Here is a 19848-nt window from a genome sequence, read left to right as displayed (position 1 = left end):
AAAAGAAGAGCAGGGAGGTGGGGAGAAGAAAAAAGGACATTAAAAAAGAGACAGAAAACACAGCAACCCTTTTCCATTTAAAAATTGTCAAGTTACACTGACAGAGGTCACAGAATATCCACAGAAGCCATCACTGCTACACCAACACGGGCCCTACGGGGGAATGGGGCAGGTGCGGAGCTGGGGCTGGCCCCGGGGGGCCCCACCTGGGACCCCGCTCAGAGCCCTGAGGCTCTTGGGGAAACAGCATATTGTGGAAAGGGCAGGAGAGAAACCCCCCCATGCGAGTAACACAGCACAGTGGGCAGGGGCGGGGACCTGGTACAGGGGTCCCCCAGACAGCTTAGTTTCTCTTGGTCAAGCACACACTGATGGACAGAGAAGCAAGGCGCATGCAGCTGGGGGGAGTGACGTGCGGTGGGCATTGAGGGGCCAGTGGGGACGGAGGGCTCTGGAAGGGAGCCAGGGAGAGTGGTGCAGGGATGAGGGAACACACACACGTCTCACACACACACACACAGGCACTCCCACACTCCTGGGTCTGCACCAGCACACACATGCATACATATGCACCCACAGGCACAGGTCACATGCACCTCCATGTACACACCTCTGTCCATAGGTGGCCCCAGACAGGTCTCTTGCAGCCAGGCATGTCCGCACACACACTACACATGTGCCCACATGCAAAGCTCCTCTCACACTAACGTGCAGACAGGCGTGTGCTGATGCCCAAACAGGTTATCTGCACCTATGTGTGTGTATACACCTCCCCGTGCACACAATAGGCCATTCCTGTGCATGCACATCCCATGCATCTACACACATGGGTAAGTCAGTTTGTGCTAGCGCGCACACACACGCACACGCACACACAAACACGGAGGCTGCACACAATCCCATACAAATGCTTCCCAGCCCATAAATGCACAGGAACCAAAGTGAAGAAAGGTGAAAAATCCCACTGGGTTTTACTGGAACGGGTGGGGCTGGACATGGCTCCCTCCATCTGCCCCTGCATGGATGGACACTTCCCCCATCTCCCCCTCCCCCCACAAAGGGACATTCAACTCCGGACAATGACGGTGGGGCACACACTCAGGTCACAGGCTGAGGTGGGTGTGGGGACAAGCGAAGAATAGCAAGCAAAGAGTAATGGAGTGGAGGGAGGAGGGGGCACCACTCCCCCCTCCCCTCCCAAGTCAGGGGGGGTCTCTGTACAGCCAAATCAAACCCAACCGCGTCACTGGACCACAGAAGCCAGGCCAATGTGCCCACCCCACCCCCCTCCCCCGCCAAACAGCGGCCAGGGAGAGAGGGCCGGCTGTGGTTTTCTTTTTTTTTTTTCTTTTTTTAAATATTTATATATATTTATATTACGTATATTATATATATATAATATGTAAATATATTTTTAAAACAATATAAAATGTTAAGACACTTCACTTAAATGTAAAGAGTTGCCTGCAATTAAAAGTAATTGCATCATTTATGAGGTCCTTTTTTTCCCCTATTTTCTAGGTTTTTTTTTTTTTTTTTTTTTTCCGGGAGGGATATATTTTTTTTCCTCTTCTTTGTTATTTTTCAAAAAGGCTTGCTTGCCTTGGTACAAAAATGATCCAAAGCTAAAAAACAAGGATGAACCAACAAAAACAAAAACAATGAAGAAACACAACCCAGTTCCCCTCCCTCAGAAGCTCCCCCCCGGCACCCCCGCCCCCCCAGCGCTGACCTTGCCCTGCCAGGCCCCAGGGTCTTGGGGTCTGTGCCCTTCAGTGGCTCCTTCTTTCTGTGCTTACTGGGGACGAATCCCAACGCCCCCTCCCTGTGCTTACTGCACTTTGTGCTCCAGATCCGAACCCTGTGCCCCAGGAGCCGCCTCCCTCCTCCCTCCCCTCCCCAGTCTCCCTGCCAGCCCTTTTCTGTGCCCCCTGGGGGGCCAGGACTGAGAACCCAAATCATCAGCCTCTCCTCCAGTCTCCAGGGCCTGGCCAAAAGCCAGTCTTCGCTGCCCAAGGCCTCTGCGGGTCAGGGCTGTCACAGGCCGGGACACTGGCTGGCTGCTCAGGACTTGGGGACCCTCAAACATCTCACCAGTGGTCACCAGATCCCCATGGAGAAAGCACATCTCATCCTCTCCCTGAAAACCCTCAAATCACAGTGAGGATGGTTGAAGGGCAGATCACCCCACCTGTGGGGTCACAGCTGTCCTCACTGCCCCCCACCAATCAATCCCTTCTCTATTCTCCCCATTTCCCTCACAACCAGACCCTTCCCACCCTTCAGACTTAATTTTCTAGGCCCTTCAATCTTGCCCTCCCCACCCCCATTAAATAAGTTAATGGCATTTAAAGTGCTAAATTAGGAAACTAAAAGTACCAAATGCCCCTCCCGGGGCTGCCCTCTCCCAAGGTAGGGCCCCAGTGGCAGGCCTCCCTCCACCCAGCCTCCACCCCAGCAGTCTGAGGGCTTCCTTCCTCCATTAGCACAGGCCAGCCCCTACCCAAGCAGGATGCTATGTGGCCTTGGCTGCCTGGCCTCACAACCTGCCTCAGACTTGGGCCTCCTCTCTGGCTGGTCCTGTCCGTCTTGCCTCCAGGCCCACTGGGGGCGAGAGGAAGGGAGCAGAGTAGCAGCAGTGTTCAGTCTCATGGAGGCTGGACAGGGAGTGGGGCATCTCCAGGGCCAGGACCTCCCTCGTCCCATCTTCCAGCCTGATGCCGGGGTTGGTCCAATGTCCACAGGTTCCTCCAGGAAGGTTCGGAGGAAGGGGAGAGGGACCTCTCGCCGCTCCAAGTCTCCGTGGCTCAGAGTTTGTTTGGAGTGTTCTTGGGAAGTTGGGGGGAAGGTGGGGAAGGAGGCAGGGAGCAGGATCTCAGGATGGACTCGGGAGGAGGAGTGGCGAAAGAGAAAAGGGAGAGAAGATGACAGGAAGTGGGCCCGGAGAAGGCCATCTGGGAACAGGAAGTCAAAGGAAGGTGGTGTGTTTGGCTTTTAATTGTACTGTTTTGTTTTTTTTAAAAAAAAGATAATTAAAAGTGAATCATTTAAAAAAAACCAAAAACACCAATTGAGGGATGAGGATGGGGAGCTGAGGAGGGTCACACCCATGACAACCCTTCCCAGGTCTGGAGAACAGGGTGGGGGGATGGAGGAAAGCAGAGTAGGGAGAGATGACCGGGAGCGAGGGAGAAGACAGGCTGGGGTGGAGGCGTGAGGGGCTTCTAGAAGGAGATGGAAGAATTCCTTGCCCCAAAGGAAGTCAATACAGGGATGGAGGTTCTGGAAGCCGAGGGCTTTTCTGAGACTGGGCTTGAGGTCTCATTCGACCCGCTCATCTCTTTAGATGGTTTAGTGGCCTGGAACAAAAACAGGGGTCAGGGGTCAGAGAGAGCAAAGGAGAGCCTTCATGCTGGCCCCCAGCTGAAGTTTTGAAAAAAAATGGAAAACCTCCACAAATCCAAGAGAAAATGAACTGCAAAAGCAAGAAACCAGAGGGGCATCTGGAGACAGTAGTCGCCTGAATTGAGTGGCAGGGGGAGGGCTCTGCAGGGGCAGAAAGGTGGGGGAGGGGCAGGGGTTGGAACAAAGGGCCCAGAAACCAGAGTGGGGTCCCTCGTGGTTACTGATAGGAAAGAGAGAAGGCAGGAGAGAGACACCAGAGGAGCACAAGAGAGCCCGGGGTAGGCGAAGGGATAAGGGGGTAGGAGAGGGTTGGGGGAGGGGAGGGAGAAGAAGTGAACTGTTAGCTGCGACAGGGGTGCAAGCCCTCCAGAGTGGGAGGCAGAGGGGGCCAGCAGCCCAGCCCAGCATTCAGGGACCCTCTTGCACCTCAGCAGGTGATAGGTACCAAGCGGAAGGATCCTGGTGGAAACAGGAATGAGCTTGTTCTCTTGGGGAACACTTCCCCAAAGAACTCCTGCCTGGGACTCTGGGAAAGAAGGCACCCAGCACTCAGCACCCAGCCTCCCTCTCAGCACTGGAAGACCGCCCCCTCCAACCCCGGCAAGTGGAAAGGCCACTCTGTCAAGAAGTGTCCTGCTTTCACTGGCCAGCACTGGTGGGCAGAACCAGCTGCTCACCCTCCTCCCACCTCCCAGAGACTCTGCGTCTCTACTGGTCCTGGAGGCTTGTCCTCCGAAATTGTGGTCTCCATAGGGTGGTTCAAGAACCATCTGCATCATCTCTAGGACATGTGTCACAAATGCAGATTCCTGGGTCCCCCTCCAGAATGTTTCTGATGTGGGTTTGGGAATGTGCATTTTAAGCAGGTGCCCGGGTGTTTAATTTTGGAATCCTCTGTGAGGACCACACCGACCAGGCTTTCTCCCCGCAACTTCTGTACTCGCTTAGCTACTAAGAGCTTTGATATTTTAAGAACGGGACTGAAAAGATAAGACTGAAAACAAAGTCCTGTGGCTTATCACTGAAGACCTTCCTGAATTTATATCTGGATTTATATCTGGGCAGGGTCACTCCATTTCCCAAGGACCTATGTTGTCCCCAGCTGTCAGGTAGGCTCTCCCAGGTGCCTTGCAGGTCTCAAGCAAGTCCTGGCTCCTGCAGCCTGCAGGTCTTCCTGGCTCCCAGGGAACCACCCTGTGGCTGGTGATCACCATTTGTTCTTCCACAAAGCACAGAAACGGCCCTGGCCAGCAATTCATCCGGGCTTTATTACACTGCAGTTTGCAGCCTGCGTTTCCTCTTTATGAAAGCTGAGGCTACAGTGTGGGTTTTCTGGCCCTCCTCCTCTTCAGTGTGGTTGCTCTTCCATTCCTCAAAGGTTCCAGGGCAGCAGCCACAGGGTCGCTGGATTCGTGCATCCTTTGCCCTCTGCCATGAGACAAGCTGGCCCTCACCAGGCTCCAGAATCTGGTCTCAAAGACACTCAACTAAAGGCGACCAGGAACTCTCTTACCATCTATCACTTACCTTGGGCTCGCCCCCGCCCCTGCTCTAGCCTTCCCCATTAAATTTCTTTCTTGCAAAGCAGGGAGGGGAGAGAGCTTCTCCACTCCCTCCCTGGAGTCTCTTCACATCTCGCCATGTCCCCAAGCAAGGTGCTGGTCCCCTCCTGGCTGTTGGCTTTGTTCTGAACTCTGGTCTTTCTAGTTAAAAGCGCTTTCTGTTCCTTCCCTTCAGCATTTTCAAGGGCCTCGGTCTCTGCAAGCTTTGGTCTTTGGCACACCGCCTTCCGGGAGCGTGCCACCCCCCAGGTGACCTGTCCTCACCCAAGCACTGTGCCCTTCTCCCCATTACCCCACCCCACCCCCGCCACAGCCAGTGCAAGGCCTTTAGACATGTTGCGTTCACTGGTTAATGGGCTCCTCTTCATGGAGACAACTTGCAGTGGCTCTATAAGCATTTGTTTTGTGACTTCCTTGAAGGCCATCTGGCTTCAGCCCCAACTGAACTGTTGTACTGAAGCGGAGGTAGCAGGTCCGACTGTGCCATCCTGTGTTGCTCAGAGTTCTCCAGTGTCACAGCTGCTGTCTCTGAAGGGGTCTATCCTTTCATTTCACCAGCTAGTCCTCCCCTGTGGGTCCTGATTTTGTCCAGAGAAGCAGAACTTTGTCACTTTTGTGGCAAAGCAGAAACCTTATAGGTATCTGGCTTTCCACTGAGGAGGCTTGGAACTCTCTGGGCAGAGGCCCGCTCCCCTCCCTGGCCTGACTCTAGCACGCTGCCCAGCCCTCACGCTTCAAGGCGGAATTTTCTACAGAAGCAGATCATCCTGAGCCTGGGTCTGTCTTGTCTCTGTCATTCCAGGGCCACATAGGGAACAGCAAGAGCCAGAGCAGCCCCCTGCTCTTCCCCCCAGGGAGGTCCTAGGTCCTGCTCTTGCCAGCCCCTCCTGGGAGCCTCAACATCCTGTCATTCCCTGGACTCTCTAGGGGACAGTCCAGCAAGGTCTCTTGACTTGAGCCACTGGAGAAGAGAGAATAGATGGTCTTCAGGCTTTACAGTCCTAATAGAAGGGGGCGTGTTCATGGCTTCAGGTCAGCACCACTTCTTGATCCTTGCACCCCTGGGAATCCAGCTCCCATCTCCTCTTGGATCCTGAGCCCAGCACTCATGAGCTCTTTCCCAGTCATTTCCTGGGGCTTCTCTGCAGTAAAGCGCTGTTCCAACGCACTGCCCTCTTGGAGACCCCCACTCCATTTCCTTGCCTCTGTTCTCGGCACTACTACTCCCTCCAGCTCATCATCCCAAGGCAGGCGAGCTCCAAGGCTCAGCGTCATCCCTGACAAGTGCACACTCCAACCCAGGGGGACGGCCCTGTTGCCTGTTTTCCTCCCCACTGTATAGAAGAGGGTTTGGGTCAAGGCCACAGACTGGGTGGTGGGGACCATGTGCCGGCCTTAGTGGTCTAGGCAGCCGGAGCACATCAAGGGTGTTAACAAGGGTAAGGGGAGTAATGGCCCAGAGGACAGAGCTGTCATGAAGAGCCCTGGCTGGGCCACACTGCAGGGGATTCTGTTTGGGCCAGAAGACACAGGTTTGAACTGGTGTGTGTGAGAGAGAGATCATTAAATCTGCCTTTTACCAAATCCCTGCAGGTCTTAGAAAACAGGTCAGAGGTGACAAAGTGTAGGGCGGGCAGAAGAGAAATGTCCATAACATAGTCAGGTTCCTGTGAATCCTGAGAAAGAGGGCAGATGCCAAGGAATGGTCTACCCAGCCCCACGGTGAAGGTGCAGGTCTACAAGGCCACACCTGAAGAGAGGTGGGAGAAGAGGGAGGAGACAGCTTGCTGGTCGCTGGAGACCTTATCAAGCCCTGAGGCAGGAAGGCCTGAGGGGCTGAGGAGCCAGGGAGGGTGGGGAGTAGGGTGTGCAGCTGGCCCAGAGTCCCGGAACCCAGAGCAACAGGCAGAAGGCTGGGCTCTGGGGAGTCAGGAGCAGGGGACAGCGGGTGTGACGACAGCAGGGGGCTGCTACTGAAGAGGCTAAAGCACATGTGTGTGGGGGGGAGGCCTGTCAGATAATGTGGGTTTGCATCCCGCTCCCCAGCCTCGGTCTCTCCACCTGTCCAGTGGGCATAACAAGGCCCTTCCTCAGAGCGCAGGTGTGAAAGGAGACCATGGATGTGACCGACAAAAGTGAGTGTGCCATTAACATCAGCTACTCTTCTTGACACAAAGGAGGGACCATTCTGGACAGATGGGGCACCCATCTTTGGTGGTGGCAGGAGAAATTGCTGGGAGTGGGCCTTAGAAGGTGTGTCTGGGGACCATGAGGAAGAAGGTAAGGAGAGACTGGAGGAGGGCTAGGTGCCAGGGCTATCTCAGTGCCATGTGTGGGAAGGACTTGGGGAAATCTGGGTCTAGTCCTGGCTCTGATGTCATTGTTGTGCATCTTCGGGAACTCCCTTTCCTGCTCTGAGCTCTCCCCTCTTCTGTAAAGAAGGCGGCTGGACTCACCCATCTCTAACCTCCTGCTTTTGAGCCTAGAACTCTCTGGAAGTCAGCATCTAGACAGAGCAAGGCCCACCCTGTCATCCAGAATGGGCCTGGCCTACAGGAGCTGCCCAGGAATTAGCGAACTGACTGGGCCTCACATGGAGGCTGCAGGGCTGCAGACACCCGAGGGCCAGGCTGCTAACGCTAGCTGCTAACCCCAAGCCTGACCAGAGACTGCAGAGGCCCTGCAACTCCTGCCACACCCCATCTAATGGGGCCCAAACTCCTCCCCTTCGCCCCCACCCCCCACCTTATACAGATCGGCAGTGAACCAACAGACCCGGACCCAAGGCTGAATGGCAGGTGCAAGACTGGCTTGTCCCTCAGCTGAGGGTGGCCTGAGAGTTAACAGGAAGGCTGGGATGAGCATCGGGGAGCTGAGCACAGGGAAGAGGAGGCTGAAGATGAGCAGAGAAGGGCAGGAGGTGCAGTGGCCCCCAAGAGGGCTGGGCTTTACCAGGGACAAAGGACAATATGCAGGTGGGGAGCAGGTCTTCTCTGTCCCTGAGGGGACTCCTAAAGGGGAGGGGATCCAGATCCAGAGCACTGGGACTGAGTGCAGGAGGGAGACGAGGATTCCAGGGACCGGGAAGTGCTGGCAGGGACGACCTCACTGGTCATGGGAATAGCGGCACATAGCGGGTGCTCTGTGCCCAAACCCAGGGGCCCTGAAGGGGGCGCCCGCCACCCTGCCCTCACCTGCTGCTGGGCCTGGATCCTCATGTACTCAGCCCTCTGCTTGCCGTGCTTTCCTTTGTCAGGGCTGCTTGCTTGGCCCTGGGTCGCCTTCAGCCGAGAGGCTCCTGGAGTCACCACCTTCATGGGCGGCACGCTGCCACCACCACTCTGCAGGAAGAGAAATAGGGTTGGGGTTGGAGGGTCCTAGTGGAACCCTAAGCACTAGGTGGGGTCTCCTCACACAGGCCCTTGGGAACCTGGAGACCTCTCCCTGGCTCTGCATCCCAGGCCAGAACTCGGGCTACTTTCTGAGCCTAGGTCTAAGGCCTCCATGCCAGAGAGGGACAGAGCCCGAGCCTGGATCCCAACAGTTCCTGATTGAGAACTCTGGCTGGCTGGTGGCTCAGTGGCAGCTGCGCCCTCTTGGGGAGGTCACTTCTAAAGTGCAAGTCCCCGGCACCACACCCACTCCCAAGCAAAAGGGGCACCACCCTGGGCCTGGAGTTTGGGGGTTAGGGTCGGGTTCTCTAGTGACAGAGCGGGACTGACGGTCCCAGCCCACACCTTCCTACTGAAGTCTCTCCAGAGATGGGCAAGTCTGGCTCCCTAAGCTCCTTAGCTACCAGGCCTACCCAGGAGGTTCTGGGTAGAGAACAGAGGCACGGACAGAGAAATGACAGAGACAGAGATCTGAGTCCGAGACAGGAGTGGGGTAAGCCTGGAGTGGAAAAGGGGGAGAGAACTTTATTTCTTGGTTTACAGATACAGAGCAGAGAAGGAGGGGCCTCTGGATCTTGCCAAGGCTGGGAGGGCCGAGTCCTGGGTGGGCCGGCTTCCCAGCCTCCCCCGGCTCAGCCTGAGAGCCCCAGCCTGGTGGCAGGCTCCCAAGAGGGTGGTGAGCCGAGAAAAGGAGAGCGGGAGGAGGGGCTGGCTCTCGCGGCCCCCACTCCCTGCCCTCCGCAGGCCCAGAGACTAGAGTGTGAAGGCAGCAGGGGTGGGTGGGGGTGGCAGCCACCTGGGGGCTGCGGGGCTGGGGTGAGGGGCTGCCAGGGGGTCCCACGGCAGGGGCTGTGCCCATCTCGCTCAGGGTGGCTTCTAGTTCCCGGAGTGTCTCTTCCAGGCTGTCCGTCCGCTGGGGGGCGACACCTGGCACTCTGCAGCCTTGGCCAGCTGCAGCCTGTGCCCCACTGCAGGTTTGAGCATCACGTCCAGAGTCCTTGGAAGTCTCCTCCGAGGGGGTCTCGGCAGCTGAGGGCTCCTGAGTCTCATTTGGGGTTGGTCCCCAAGGACAGGGGACTCTGGCTCTTCCATCCTCTGGGCTATGGCTTCCCATGCTCCGGCTCGTCCAAGCTGTCCCTTCCTTCTCGGGCATCGAGCTGCCCTTGGGCCAGGCAGTCTCTGCTCTGAGCCCAGGCAGGGCCTGGGGGCCATCCCAGGTCCTCCCATTGCCAGCCAGGGTCCTCGGTCTTGGAGTGGGGGCTGTCCCGGGACCTGGTTCCTCCAGCCTGGCCTCTGGCGGGGAGGGAGGGTTGGGGGTGCACTCTGTCAAGATGATCCGTGGGATGCAGAAGGCCCTGGGACCCGGGGCAGCCTGGCGGGGAGAAGGAATGTGAGGAAGAATGTGATCCTGGCAAAGCAAACCCCGAGCTCGGAAGGGGGTTAGACACAGGTGAGTTTGGCCCCTTCCTCTTACAGATGGGGAAACTGAGGCCGGGGGGGATGTTCCTGACTGAGAGAGGCAAAGCCCTACACCCCACCTGATGGTTTGCTACCTTCTGGTAAAGATGCCAGCTTACACAGAGGCACAGGTACACGTTCGTGTCTTACTACCCATGCCAAGCCTGGGAGCCAGCCTCAGAGAGTCTACCCACCATGCAATGGGAAAACAATAACAGAGGGGAGGAAAGAGAGAGAGTTCATGTGGACAGGTGCTCCTTAGCACAGAGCCTGGCACGTTGTGAGCGCTCTAGAATACAAACTTAACTGACCGACAGAGACCTTCAGACCTGCTCAGGCAGAGAGCAGATGTCCCTTGGCCTCTGAGGGTGGGGCCATGATCCTCATCTCTAGCCAGATGCTTCTGGTTATTGCCCCCCCCCCCTCCGGTCCCCGACTTTGTGAGTGCTCTCCAAGGATTTCCAGGGGGAGGGGCTGGCCGGGTCCTCTGCCCCACACACACTCAGGACAAGCTCCCTCTGGCATCTGCTTCTGTGTGAGTGTCCAGCAGGGATGCAGGGAGGCCCCAGTCACCCTCCAACCTGAGCAAATCCTGGTTTAATTCTGAGCACCAGTCTGTGCCAGATGCTGTCATATGTCCCCATCTTTGATGCTTACTGTAACCTATGAAATGGACTGCCACTCTCAGTCCCCTATGTACAGATGAGAAACTGTGGGCGAGGAACAGTGTATGATCCCCACTGTCACTGACCCACAGCTGGCTGGTAGCAGAGCCGGGATTTGAACCTAGACGGTCTCACTCCAGTCTAGTGCTCTTCCCACTAAAAAGCCATGGGGAGCCAGCCTCGGTGGTCCATGCCTGTAGACCCTGTGGCTCGGGAGGCTGAGGCAGGAGGATGGCAAATTCAAAGCCAGCCTCATCAACCTAGTAAGGCCTTAAGCAACTTAGTGAGACTCTGTCTATAAATAAAGTATAAAAAACAGTTGGGGATGTGGCTTAGTGCTCCTGAGTTCAATCCCTGTACCAAAAAGAAAAAACAGCTGTGTGCAGATGTGTGTGGGCAGCAGAGACCTCAACCGCCCCCTCCCAAGGCAACCATCCAGCCCTGCCACCTGCTTACCTGGGAGTGGGGTGCAGCCTGGGAAGGCAAACAGGTGACCCATGCTCGCCCAGCTCCATTGCCCGACGGCACCTCAGGACGCAGAGGGTCAGCCAGGCCTAGGCGGCCAGGGAAGTGGCCCTGCCCGCTGGACCCCTCAAAACAGGTCTCCAAAGCCAGAAAGGAACAGGAGCTGGTGCCAGGGGCACAGCCAGCCCCAGAGGCACCCCTTCCACGCTGCTCATCCCCTGATGGCCCCTCAGACTGATCCAAGCCATCCCCGGCCCAGCAGACAGCCTGTCTGCTCCCACTGCCAGACCACAGTGCCACTAAACCTCAGCCAACTCAGAAGTGGGGGGCAGCCATCACGGAGCCCACTGCAAGCCAGGAAGAACCAAGAACGGGAGGTGAGAGTGTGTGCACAGGAGGGCTGGCCCTCCCCAGAACAGAGACCCACTGGCCCCAGTGTGGCCGGGCAGAGGGATCCCCAGACCCTCTCCCACCCGCCTCCCCAGGCAGACAAAGGAATGCAGATAGCAGATCCACCTCAAATTCCCAAGAAAGAATAAAGGGGAAATCAGTGCAGCAGCACAGCAGCAAGGGCTGAAATTAGAGAGAAAGAAGAACTTCCCAGTGCTGAAAGACAGAACCAGCAGCCAAGGAAAGGCATAGGTTTCTTACATTCTAAGCTTCTTGACCAGTGGGCAAGATGGGACCTGAGTTAGGGGAGGCTGTAGGTAAGCCAACCCCCTGGAGTGTCTTGGTCCCAGTGCAAGGCATAGATTCTAGTGGGAAAAGCAGCTTCTCCCCGGCACAAGCGGCAGAGCAGGGCATAGGGGAGGCATCTAAGCAAAGGCTCAGGACACTCAGATTTTGAGCTGGACCCTTAAGTCATCTGGTGAGCAAGATCCAAACTCCAATCTCAGCCTAAGGCAATGCCTGGGCTTCGGGCCACACCAAAAGTCAGGCCGCAAACTGGAACAAAATGCCCGGGCTGCCAGCGCCAGCCTCGGGACGCAGCCTGTGATGGAACGCAGACTCAGGGGCCACCAGATACCCAGGCTGCTGGGGTCTCCAGGGAAATCCCACCCAGGAGGCCAGAGGAAAGGCTGAGTTTTGTGCAGTCCTTGTGAGGGCGGGGCAGGTGAGGTGTGAGAAGCTGGGCAGTGGCAGGGTGCGCGTTTTAGCAGGTTAGCGTGAGAGGTGGGGGGCTGTGGAGGCACAGGCAGAGAGAGCTGTGAGAGGTGGGGCAGCCCGTTACCTTCCATGTGGGGCCCAGGGCTGTGCCCCCGGGGGGCCCCAGGTCCTGGGGGGACAGCAAGGTGGGGATCGGCTGGCGACGGGGCGTGGGGGGTAGGGAAGACACTGAGCTTCTCTCAAACACCTGAGGAGCAGAAGGTGGGGGCAGGTTTGGAGGAGGGGGCATCAGGAAGGAGGGGGGTGCTGCTGGCCAGTGATGCAGGCGCCCATGGGGAGGATGGCCTGGGGTGGCATGAGTCCCCAGCCAGCCTCATCCCTTGGCCCCTCACCGTGGCCCCTGGCTGGCTCTGCCCTCCGTCGGTCATGTCTCCTCTTCCAGGGACCCCTGGTGGTCCAGGGTTCCAGGCACTGGGGTGGGAGGGATGGGGTGAAGGGCTGAGGACCCGTGAGTATGGGTGGCTTCTAGCACCAGGAGAGCCTCAGGGCTTACGGTCCTTGGGACACTTGGGATGGGGGTCTCAGCACTGAGGGAACTCAGAATATGCTGGCACAGGGCCTTCAGAGTATGGTGGGTTTGGGGAGTAATTGAGTGGGTCTCAGAAACCACAATAAAAACTCAAACCTGCAGGAAGGGGCTTTAATAGACTCCCCATTTTACAGTGGTGAAGAAGTGGGAGGCAAGAAGGATGGGGTCCTGGGGCTCGCCCTGGTCCTGACACCTCACCCTAAGGACAACCTGGCAGGGGACCAGGGCTGGAAGAGGCCTCAGAGGCCACACATGCCCCTGACCCACCTCCAGCTCAGCGATGATGCGGTCCTCATCGTCCTCATCCTTGATGGCAGAGGCCATGATGGGTGGCGTGGAGGCAGGACGGGCCACCTCAGACACAGCCCGCCGCAGCTTCACTTGGGGCTTCTGCACCTCCAGCTCCTCTGACTCGGCCTTCTGAAAGGCCCAGGGCCCCATCAAGACCAGAGTCTGTCCTCTCCAGCACCAACTCACCTCCCAGGCCCCACTAGTTCTAGATCACCCCCCCACCTCCCCCCGGCTCCGAATCTGTAACTTCCTTTGTCCCCTTCCAGGAAGCCCCACCACAGGCAGAGGCCTGGGTGGAATTAGGGCAAATACTCGTAACCAGGATCCCACTCTAGAAGTCCAGAGTCCCACTGTCCAGTGGTCTTCCCACCCACTGCCTCTGAGAAAGGGCTCTCTCCCACTCCAGAGGGTGCCCAGAGGTCATCTCAGGCTTCCCCCTGATTCAATCTCTGGGCTTCTGCCCAAGGGGAAGTGGTACCTTGATGAAGGCTGAGTCTTTCTTGCTGGTGACCACCACCTCTCCAGTGCGCGTGGTGGTTAGGCCATGGGAGGAAGGGAAGCTCCGGCGGGGAGGGGGTGGCGGGGGTGACTTGGAGGGCTTCTCCGTACGGTATCGGGGCACTGTCAGCTCATCTGCAGGCAGCCAATGGGATGGGGTCAGGGCTGCAGCCCTGTGGTCAGCACACTGCATCTGACCACAAGTGTTGGATAAACCTTGCTTCCTTCTCCAGGAGGAGAGAGGAAAACTAGGGGGCGGGGAGGAAGGACACAGGGCCCCTCCTCTGTTTACTCCCCCATGCCATCCAGCCCCAAGCCTTGTCATTCTTCCTCTAACAGCACTCTGACCCCTTGCTACTTAAAGTATGTCCTGGGCCAACAGCATTGGCAGCACCTGGGAGCTTGTTGGAACCACAGTTCAGGACCCGGCCCTGAGCTACTTAACCAGAATTCTGGGTTAAGCAAGATTGACAGTCACATCCAAGTTTAAGAAGTATTACTCTAGCCAGGCACAGTGGCACGCGCCTATAATCCCAGCGCCTTGGGAGGCTGAGGCAGGAAGATCTCAAGTTCAAGGTCAGCCTCAGCAATTTAGCAAGACCTGTCTCAAGATAAAAAATTAAAAGCACTGGGAATGTAGCTCATTGGTAAGGCGCCCTGGTTCAATCCCCAGTACCAAAGAAGCAGCACCACTCTAGTCTCCTTCCCCCCAGCCCTTGCCACAGGTTCTGAGCACAAGCCCCCCACCCCCAGCCTGGCCCCACTCACCAGTTTTCTCCCTTCACCCCAATTCTTCCTCCAGCCTGTTACCAGACAACATGTCGGAAGGTCACTCAAATCATGACACTCTCCTGCCTCTTATCTTCAGAGGCTCCCATTACCCCAAACTAGTCCAAGCTCCTTAGTCCAGCACCCTCTGCACCTGCCAATCTTTCATTCTCTGCTCTGCTTGTTACTCCTGGTGTGGGCCCTGGGTGGACCCTGGGTGGACCCCGTCAGGCAACAGCAACAGCAAGAGCACATCTGCCAGCACGGGTACATGCTGCTCCCCTCTCCCTGGCATGGCCTCTCACTGGTCAGGAAGTGACTAATCATTTTCAGACAATAAAAACTCCCCTCCTCTGGGAAGCTGCCCTGGCCGCCCAGGGCCTCCTCTAGGTCTGCACAGCTCAGGCTCTGCACGGCTCCCCTCCGCTGGCTGCACTTAGCCCCTTCATGTTTACATGCTGGGTAAGGCCTAGGGCCAATTACTTAACCATTTTGAGTTTTAGGGTCCTCGTCAGTAAAGTGGGAATAGTTACTACATCTGCCCCCTGGGACTGTTGTGAAATTATAAAAATGTCAAACACAGAAAGCAGCTGGAACAGTTCTTACTACATAGTAACTGCCTGATAAACACGAATGTTGGTATTATCCCCCTGATAAACTCTGAACTTCTAGAAATTAAGCACCCACTTATTTCCATCTCCCCAGCACCGGGCACACAGGAGGTGCTTAATAATATGCGCTGCAACGGGGCTGGGACTGTGCCAGCAGTAGAGCGCTCGCCTAGCACATGTGAGGCCCTAGGTTCAATCCTCAGCACCACATAAAAATAAATAAATAAATAAAATAAAGGTACTGTGTCCAACTACAACTAAAAACAATTTTAAAAAATAATAATGATATGCATTGCAGGAATGAAAGAATGAAGGAAGGATGACTGACTGCCATTTCCCCTTCAAATTTCTGCCTCTCCCCCATTTCCCAGACTCGGGGAGCACAGGATCCCTGTGGGTATCTACCTCTGCACCCTACTCTCAGCCCAGCCTGGCTCACAGCAGGTGCTCAGCTCAGCCAAGAGGGGCAGGAGGATCATTCTTCCTGCATGCAGGGTCCTCCCTGCCTCTCAGCAGCCCTCAGGGCAGTGGGAAGGGCCAGAATGGAGTTCAGCTTACCCTGCCCTCTGGGTCTCCCTCTCCCTTCAGTGGTCTGAGGCATGGCCACTGATGGCCAGCACCCCCTTCTCTGGCAGCCCACGCACCACGGTGCTCACTCCCCAGTACCTCCTCTGTCAACCGAGAGCCCTGAGAATTGGGTTCCCCAATTCTGGGCTCCTCACCAGTCCCTCCACCTCCATACCTGAGCCCCTCCTCCCGCTGGGCTCTGTTCGGGGGGCTGCCTTCTGGCCATGGGGTGCCTTGGGGGGCTTGTGGTCCGGGGTGGGGGCTGGGCCCGGGTGGGCCTTGCTGGCACAGTCCAGGTCCGGGATGGCCTTGAGTAGCTCTGCCTGGGTCTCCTCCAACAGCCGATTGATGTCCTTGGCGCTGTACTGGGTCAGGGCTGCCCGCTTCTCTTCCCAGTCCCGCTCTGCAGCCTTGGGGTGGAGGGTCAGCGTCAGTCCAGTGCTAGACACTTCAGGAGCGGCTGCCCTGACCCAGGACCTCCAGGGCTCAGTCCCTTCTCTATCCACACATGCAAGGGATATAAAGGAAGCCTCCCATTGATCCAGCCCCCAGGGGACCTCACCCTTCTCCTTGGGAATTACATGCCATCCGTGTGGGTTACGAAGATGGCTTTATTATATTACATCCCATTACTACCTTGTCATATGATATCATGTTTCTGGACATTCTATTCTATTCCGCTGACCACACAGCCTATTCTTAGGCCAATACCACATTGCTTTGATGATTATAGTTTTATAATATACTTTCTGTCTAGAAGGAGGAATGTTACTCTCATTATGCTTCTCAGATTTCCATTAGAGGACTTACTCTCCTCCCCCCGAGACAAAGGACCCACTTGCTTAGAGCTTCCTACTCCAGGATGGTGCAAGCACTCACAGATGCAGCTTGTGCCCCTCGACCGCCCAGGCCTCCGCACCTCAACAGACACAGCCTTGTCCACACTTCTTTTGCCAGAAGTATCCAGGCCTTTGGTGGGGTTGCTGCCCTTGGGGGTGAGAGGGGCTCCCTCGGCCGGCCCGCTCAGCTCATGGAGGTTCAGTGGAGGACTGGGGGGTGGCATCTCAAAGTCCAGCCCCTTGTTGAAGTCAGTCTCAGCTGTCACCTTCTTGGGGGACTGACTGAGAAGGTTGTTGGGGGGTGGCCACACACCCTCATCCACTTGCCTGGGTTAGGAGAGTTAGGAGCAGCTGTGAGGCAGGGTGGGGGCAGGGGTGGCCCCAGGGAATGTGCCTAAGGGAGGTGGGGCGGAAGGAGGGCTCTGAGATTTTCAGGAGAGATGGGAGGATCTGGGAAGGAGTGACTGCACAGGGCATCAGGGAAAACTGAGGCTGCAGCCCGGGAGGGGTCATAGGTCAGAGGTGAAGTGCAGATGCCATCAGCGCTCTGGGAAACTCTGGGGGAGTCGGGATAGGGCTGGGCATTCTTATGGATCTAGGCCCAGTGTGTGACCCTGTGGGCAATCAGTTCAGGGAGAGAGTGACCTGCGGATCTGCGCCAGCGTGTCTGTGACCCCACGGCAGCGCTTGAGGAGCCCATCCAGGCGCTGCGGCTCCTCCTTCAGGAACTTCACTGCCTCCACCTCCACACGCAGCACCACCCGCATCTTGCTCTGCAGGCCGGGGAAGTGAGCTGAGGGGACAGGGAGGAGTGAGCTGGGAGGGAGAGAGCACTGAGGACCGGGAGGACAGCCTAGTGGTGGGAGCACGGGCCACACCCCCTGGCACAGACTCACCCTTGAGCTCTGTCAGTGTCTCCCCAAGCTGCTTCAGCACGAGCGCCTTCTCCTCCAGCTCAGGGCCGGGTACCAGCCGGTGATTGTGGGACACATCCCTCTGGATCTTCTCCACTGACTTCTCCAAGTCACTGCAGCCACAGAGATACCCTCTTAGCCCCTCTGGCCCCAGCCAAGCCCCCTGAAATTGAGCAGCTGGAAAGAAATCAGGCCACTATTAAGATCAAAGCTGGAAGTTATTCACCAGGCCACATGCCCAAGTAAAACCAGAAATGCCAAATCTCAGAAATGGGGACACTTCCAAAGAGCTCCCACAAAGCCGACCTAGGCCCACCTTGCAAGCTCTGATCTTTAGCAACATCAGCCCAAATCTCCCTTGCTGTAACTTGCAGCCTCTGATTTTTATTCTGCCAGAGAAGCAGTAGAGAGTCTGGCCAACTTTCAGAGAACCGGAGGCAGCAGCATGTACCCCCGAGGAGTCCCCTATCTGAGGAGACACCACCATGCCCATCTACCTTTAGTTAACTGATCAAGCCACTCAGCCTCTTTCCTTGAGGAAAGTTTTCAGCTGTTTCATATTGAGCTCATGTCATCTAAGGCCCCACACTTTTCTAAGATGAAACTCAGAACAAGTCACCATCCCTTGCCTCAAGATCCTTAAATGGATCTTGAGACTCAAATCCAAATTTCCCAAAGCAGACAAGTGGTGGTTGGAAACTTGACTCTAGAGTCAGCAAGATTGAGACCCAATCCCAGCTCAGCCTTCCCAGCTCTTGAGCAAGTTACCTAATATATCTGGGTCTTGATCTTCTCATGCAAGAAATAGGGGTATCCAGCAAGAGTTCCTCCCACGTGGGCCATGACAAGGATGAACTAAGCTAATGTGAATGGGCTGGTCCCTGGGATCTGTTCTCCCTCCATCTGCATTCCCCACCCCATCCAGCTTACTTCTGTTTAGGCCGTTTGAAACTTCTCTGAGGTCCTTGTATGTGCAGCCCTTTCTGATCCTTTAAAATGCCATGGTCTCTGCCTAGAACATTCCATTCACTTACACACACACACACACACACACACACCACACAAACGTTAATTTCCACTTGTCTTCAGGACTCAGTGGAAAACTCTCCCAGGCCCTCCACTTGAGGTCAGGATTTCGCTTCCTGCCCCACAAACCCTTGAAGCTCCTGTTTGCTGGGTTGTACAACCTTCTGGACCACTAACCCCAGGCAGACTATGTCTTCCAGGTTTATCTCCAATTCCCAGCACCTGGCACAGTGCCTGGTATAGAGTAGATGTCTGGTAAATAACTGCAGAATGAATAAACAAGTGAAGGAAAGAATTGCTACAAGTAGGTCATCTCAATTCTGTACTTGAGTCACTGACGTCCCACGTGTAAAGCCACATGTGGGACTTTATATACATTCTTGTCAAATCCCATCTGTGGGATTTTAGCTCAATAATCCAGGTGCAAACAACTTTTGAATCCCGGTTCCATCATCCCACAGATTTGCTCACCCTTAAAGCTCTGTGTCATCTGAAATCTTATCAGCATGACTAGCAGATGAAAAGATGGACCAGGCTGGAGCCAAGGGCAAAATCCTATGGCTCAGCACTGCTGGTTAAGGAGCGAACTTGTATTAAATGCTTACTGCATGCCAGGGGTCACACCTAGCCTTCAGTAGATACTCATCTTACTTCAGCCATTGGTTCTGTTGTCACCGTGGGCTTAAGTCACATTGTCCTGACTGGAGGGAGAGCAGATCCCAAGGACCAGAACCTAGGCCTGACTCTGCTACATGGGAAAGCAAAACTTTCCCCTATATGTGTGTGACACCTGATTGGTTTAGGCTGGGTCAGTTTTATAAAATAGTCACTTCCAAACATCAATCAGAGAAGACACCCTCATTTAAAGCAGGACTCAGGGAAGCCTTCAGGAGGAAAAGACACCACAATTCTCAGGCAGAGCGGGGACAAGAGCCCCAAGGCTCAGTCTTGTCATTCAATTCTCCAAAGTTCTGAAGCCCCTAACTTGGTCAGGTTCTGCAAATGAATTACAGATCAGTTTGTCTAGAGAGTGGATTAAAAAGTGGCTGAAAACCTGGCATGATGGTACACACCTCTAATCTCAGCATCCTGGGAGGCTGAGGCAGGAGGATCATGAGATCAAAGCCAGCCTCAGCAACTTAGCGAGGCTCTCTCTCATAATAAAAAATAAAAAGAGCTGGGATGTGGCTCAGTAGTTAAGGGCCCCTGGGTTCAATCCCTGGTATCTAATAATAATAATAATAATAATAATAATAATAATAATAATGGCTGAGGGCTGGGGTGCAGCTCAGTGGTACAGTGCTTGTCTAGCATATTCAAGGACCTGGGTTCCATCCCCAGTACCCTAAGAAGGGAAAAAAAGTGACTGGGTGTTTAGCCCTAGAAGGGTCCAGAGGGGAAGGCCAGTACAGAACCAGCTAAATAATTTGCAGGGCCCACTGCAAAATGAGAGATCAGTTCCTAGTTCAAAACTTAAGACTTTCAGGAGGGTGATGGCAGAGCATTACACTCAGCAAGGGGCCTGTGTGAGCGAGGGCCCTGCATAACTGTTCATCTCCAAAGGTGGGTTAGGCAGAGGCTGAGTCCAGGAGTCAACAGATCTCAGTCAGCAGGGCAGAGTCCCCGGCAGAGCTTGGCTAGACAGACACATGAGTGAGCCAAGTTGATGAAACAGAACCAGCCTAACTGCT

General features: G+C 55.6%; 1 protein-coding gene across 3 annotated transcripts in view; it reads right to left on the bottom strand.

Moving 5' to 3' along the window:
• Nucleotides 1-2347: 2347 nt before the first annotated feature.
• The window catches only part of Srcin1 (SRC kinase signaling inhibitor 1), a 38302-nt gene continuing 20801 nt past the window's right edge, over nucleotides 2348-19848 (bottom strand). Inside the window, exons 10-18 of one of the 3 annotated variants that reach the window (XM_076869828.1) lie at nucleotides 17114-17244; nucleotides 16863-17010; nucleotides 16298-16544; nucleotides 15554-15788; nucleotides 13413-13567; nucleotides 12911-13063; nucleotides 12179-12301; nucleotides 8162-8308; nucleotides 2348-3359 (exon numbers count right to left, since the gene is read on the bottom strand). In XM_076869828.1, coding sequence (XP_076725943.1) covers nucleotides 3225-3359; nucleotides 8162-8308; nucleotides 12179-12301; nucleotides 12911-13063; nucleotides 13413-13567; nucleotides 15554-15788; nucleotides 16298-16544; nucleotides 16863-17010; nucleotides 17114-17244 — 1474 coding nt within the window. In that variant the 3' untranslated portion in view covers nucleotides 2348-3224. Of the gene's footprint in view, nucleotides 3360-3525; nucleotides 3626-8161; nucleotides 8309-11258; nucleotides 11295-12178; nucleotides 12302-12910; nucleotides 13064-13412; nucleotides 13568-15553; nucleotides 15789-16297; nucleotides 16545-16862; nucleotides 17011-17113; nucleotides 17245-19848 lie in introns of those variants that run through there. The other 2 variants (XM_076869829.1, XM_076869830.1) reach the window with 2 other exon arrangements.

This window comes from Callospermophilus lateralis, chromosome 11 (assembly GCF_048772815.1).
Source record: "Callospermophilus lateralis isolate mCalLat2 chromosome 11, mCalLat2.hap1, whole genome shotgun sequence".
Classification (NCBI taxonomy): domain Eukaryota; kingdom Metazoa; phylum Chordata; class Mammalia; order Rodentia; family Sciuridae; genus Callospermophilus; species Callospermophilus lateralis.
Note: the sequence above shows the minus strand (reverse complement) of the source record. Positions and strands in the feature narration are given on the sequence as shown.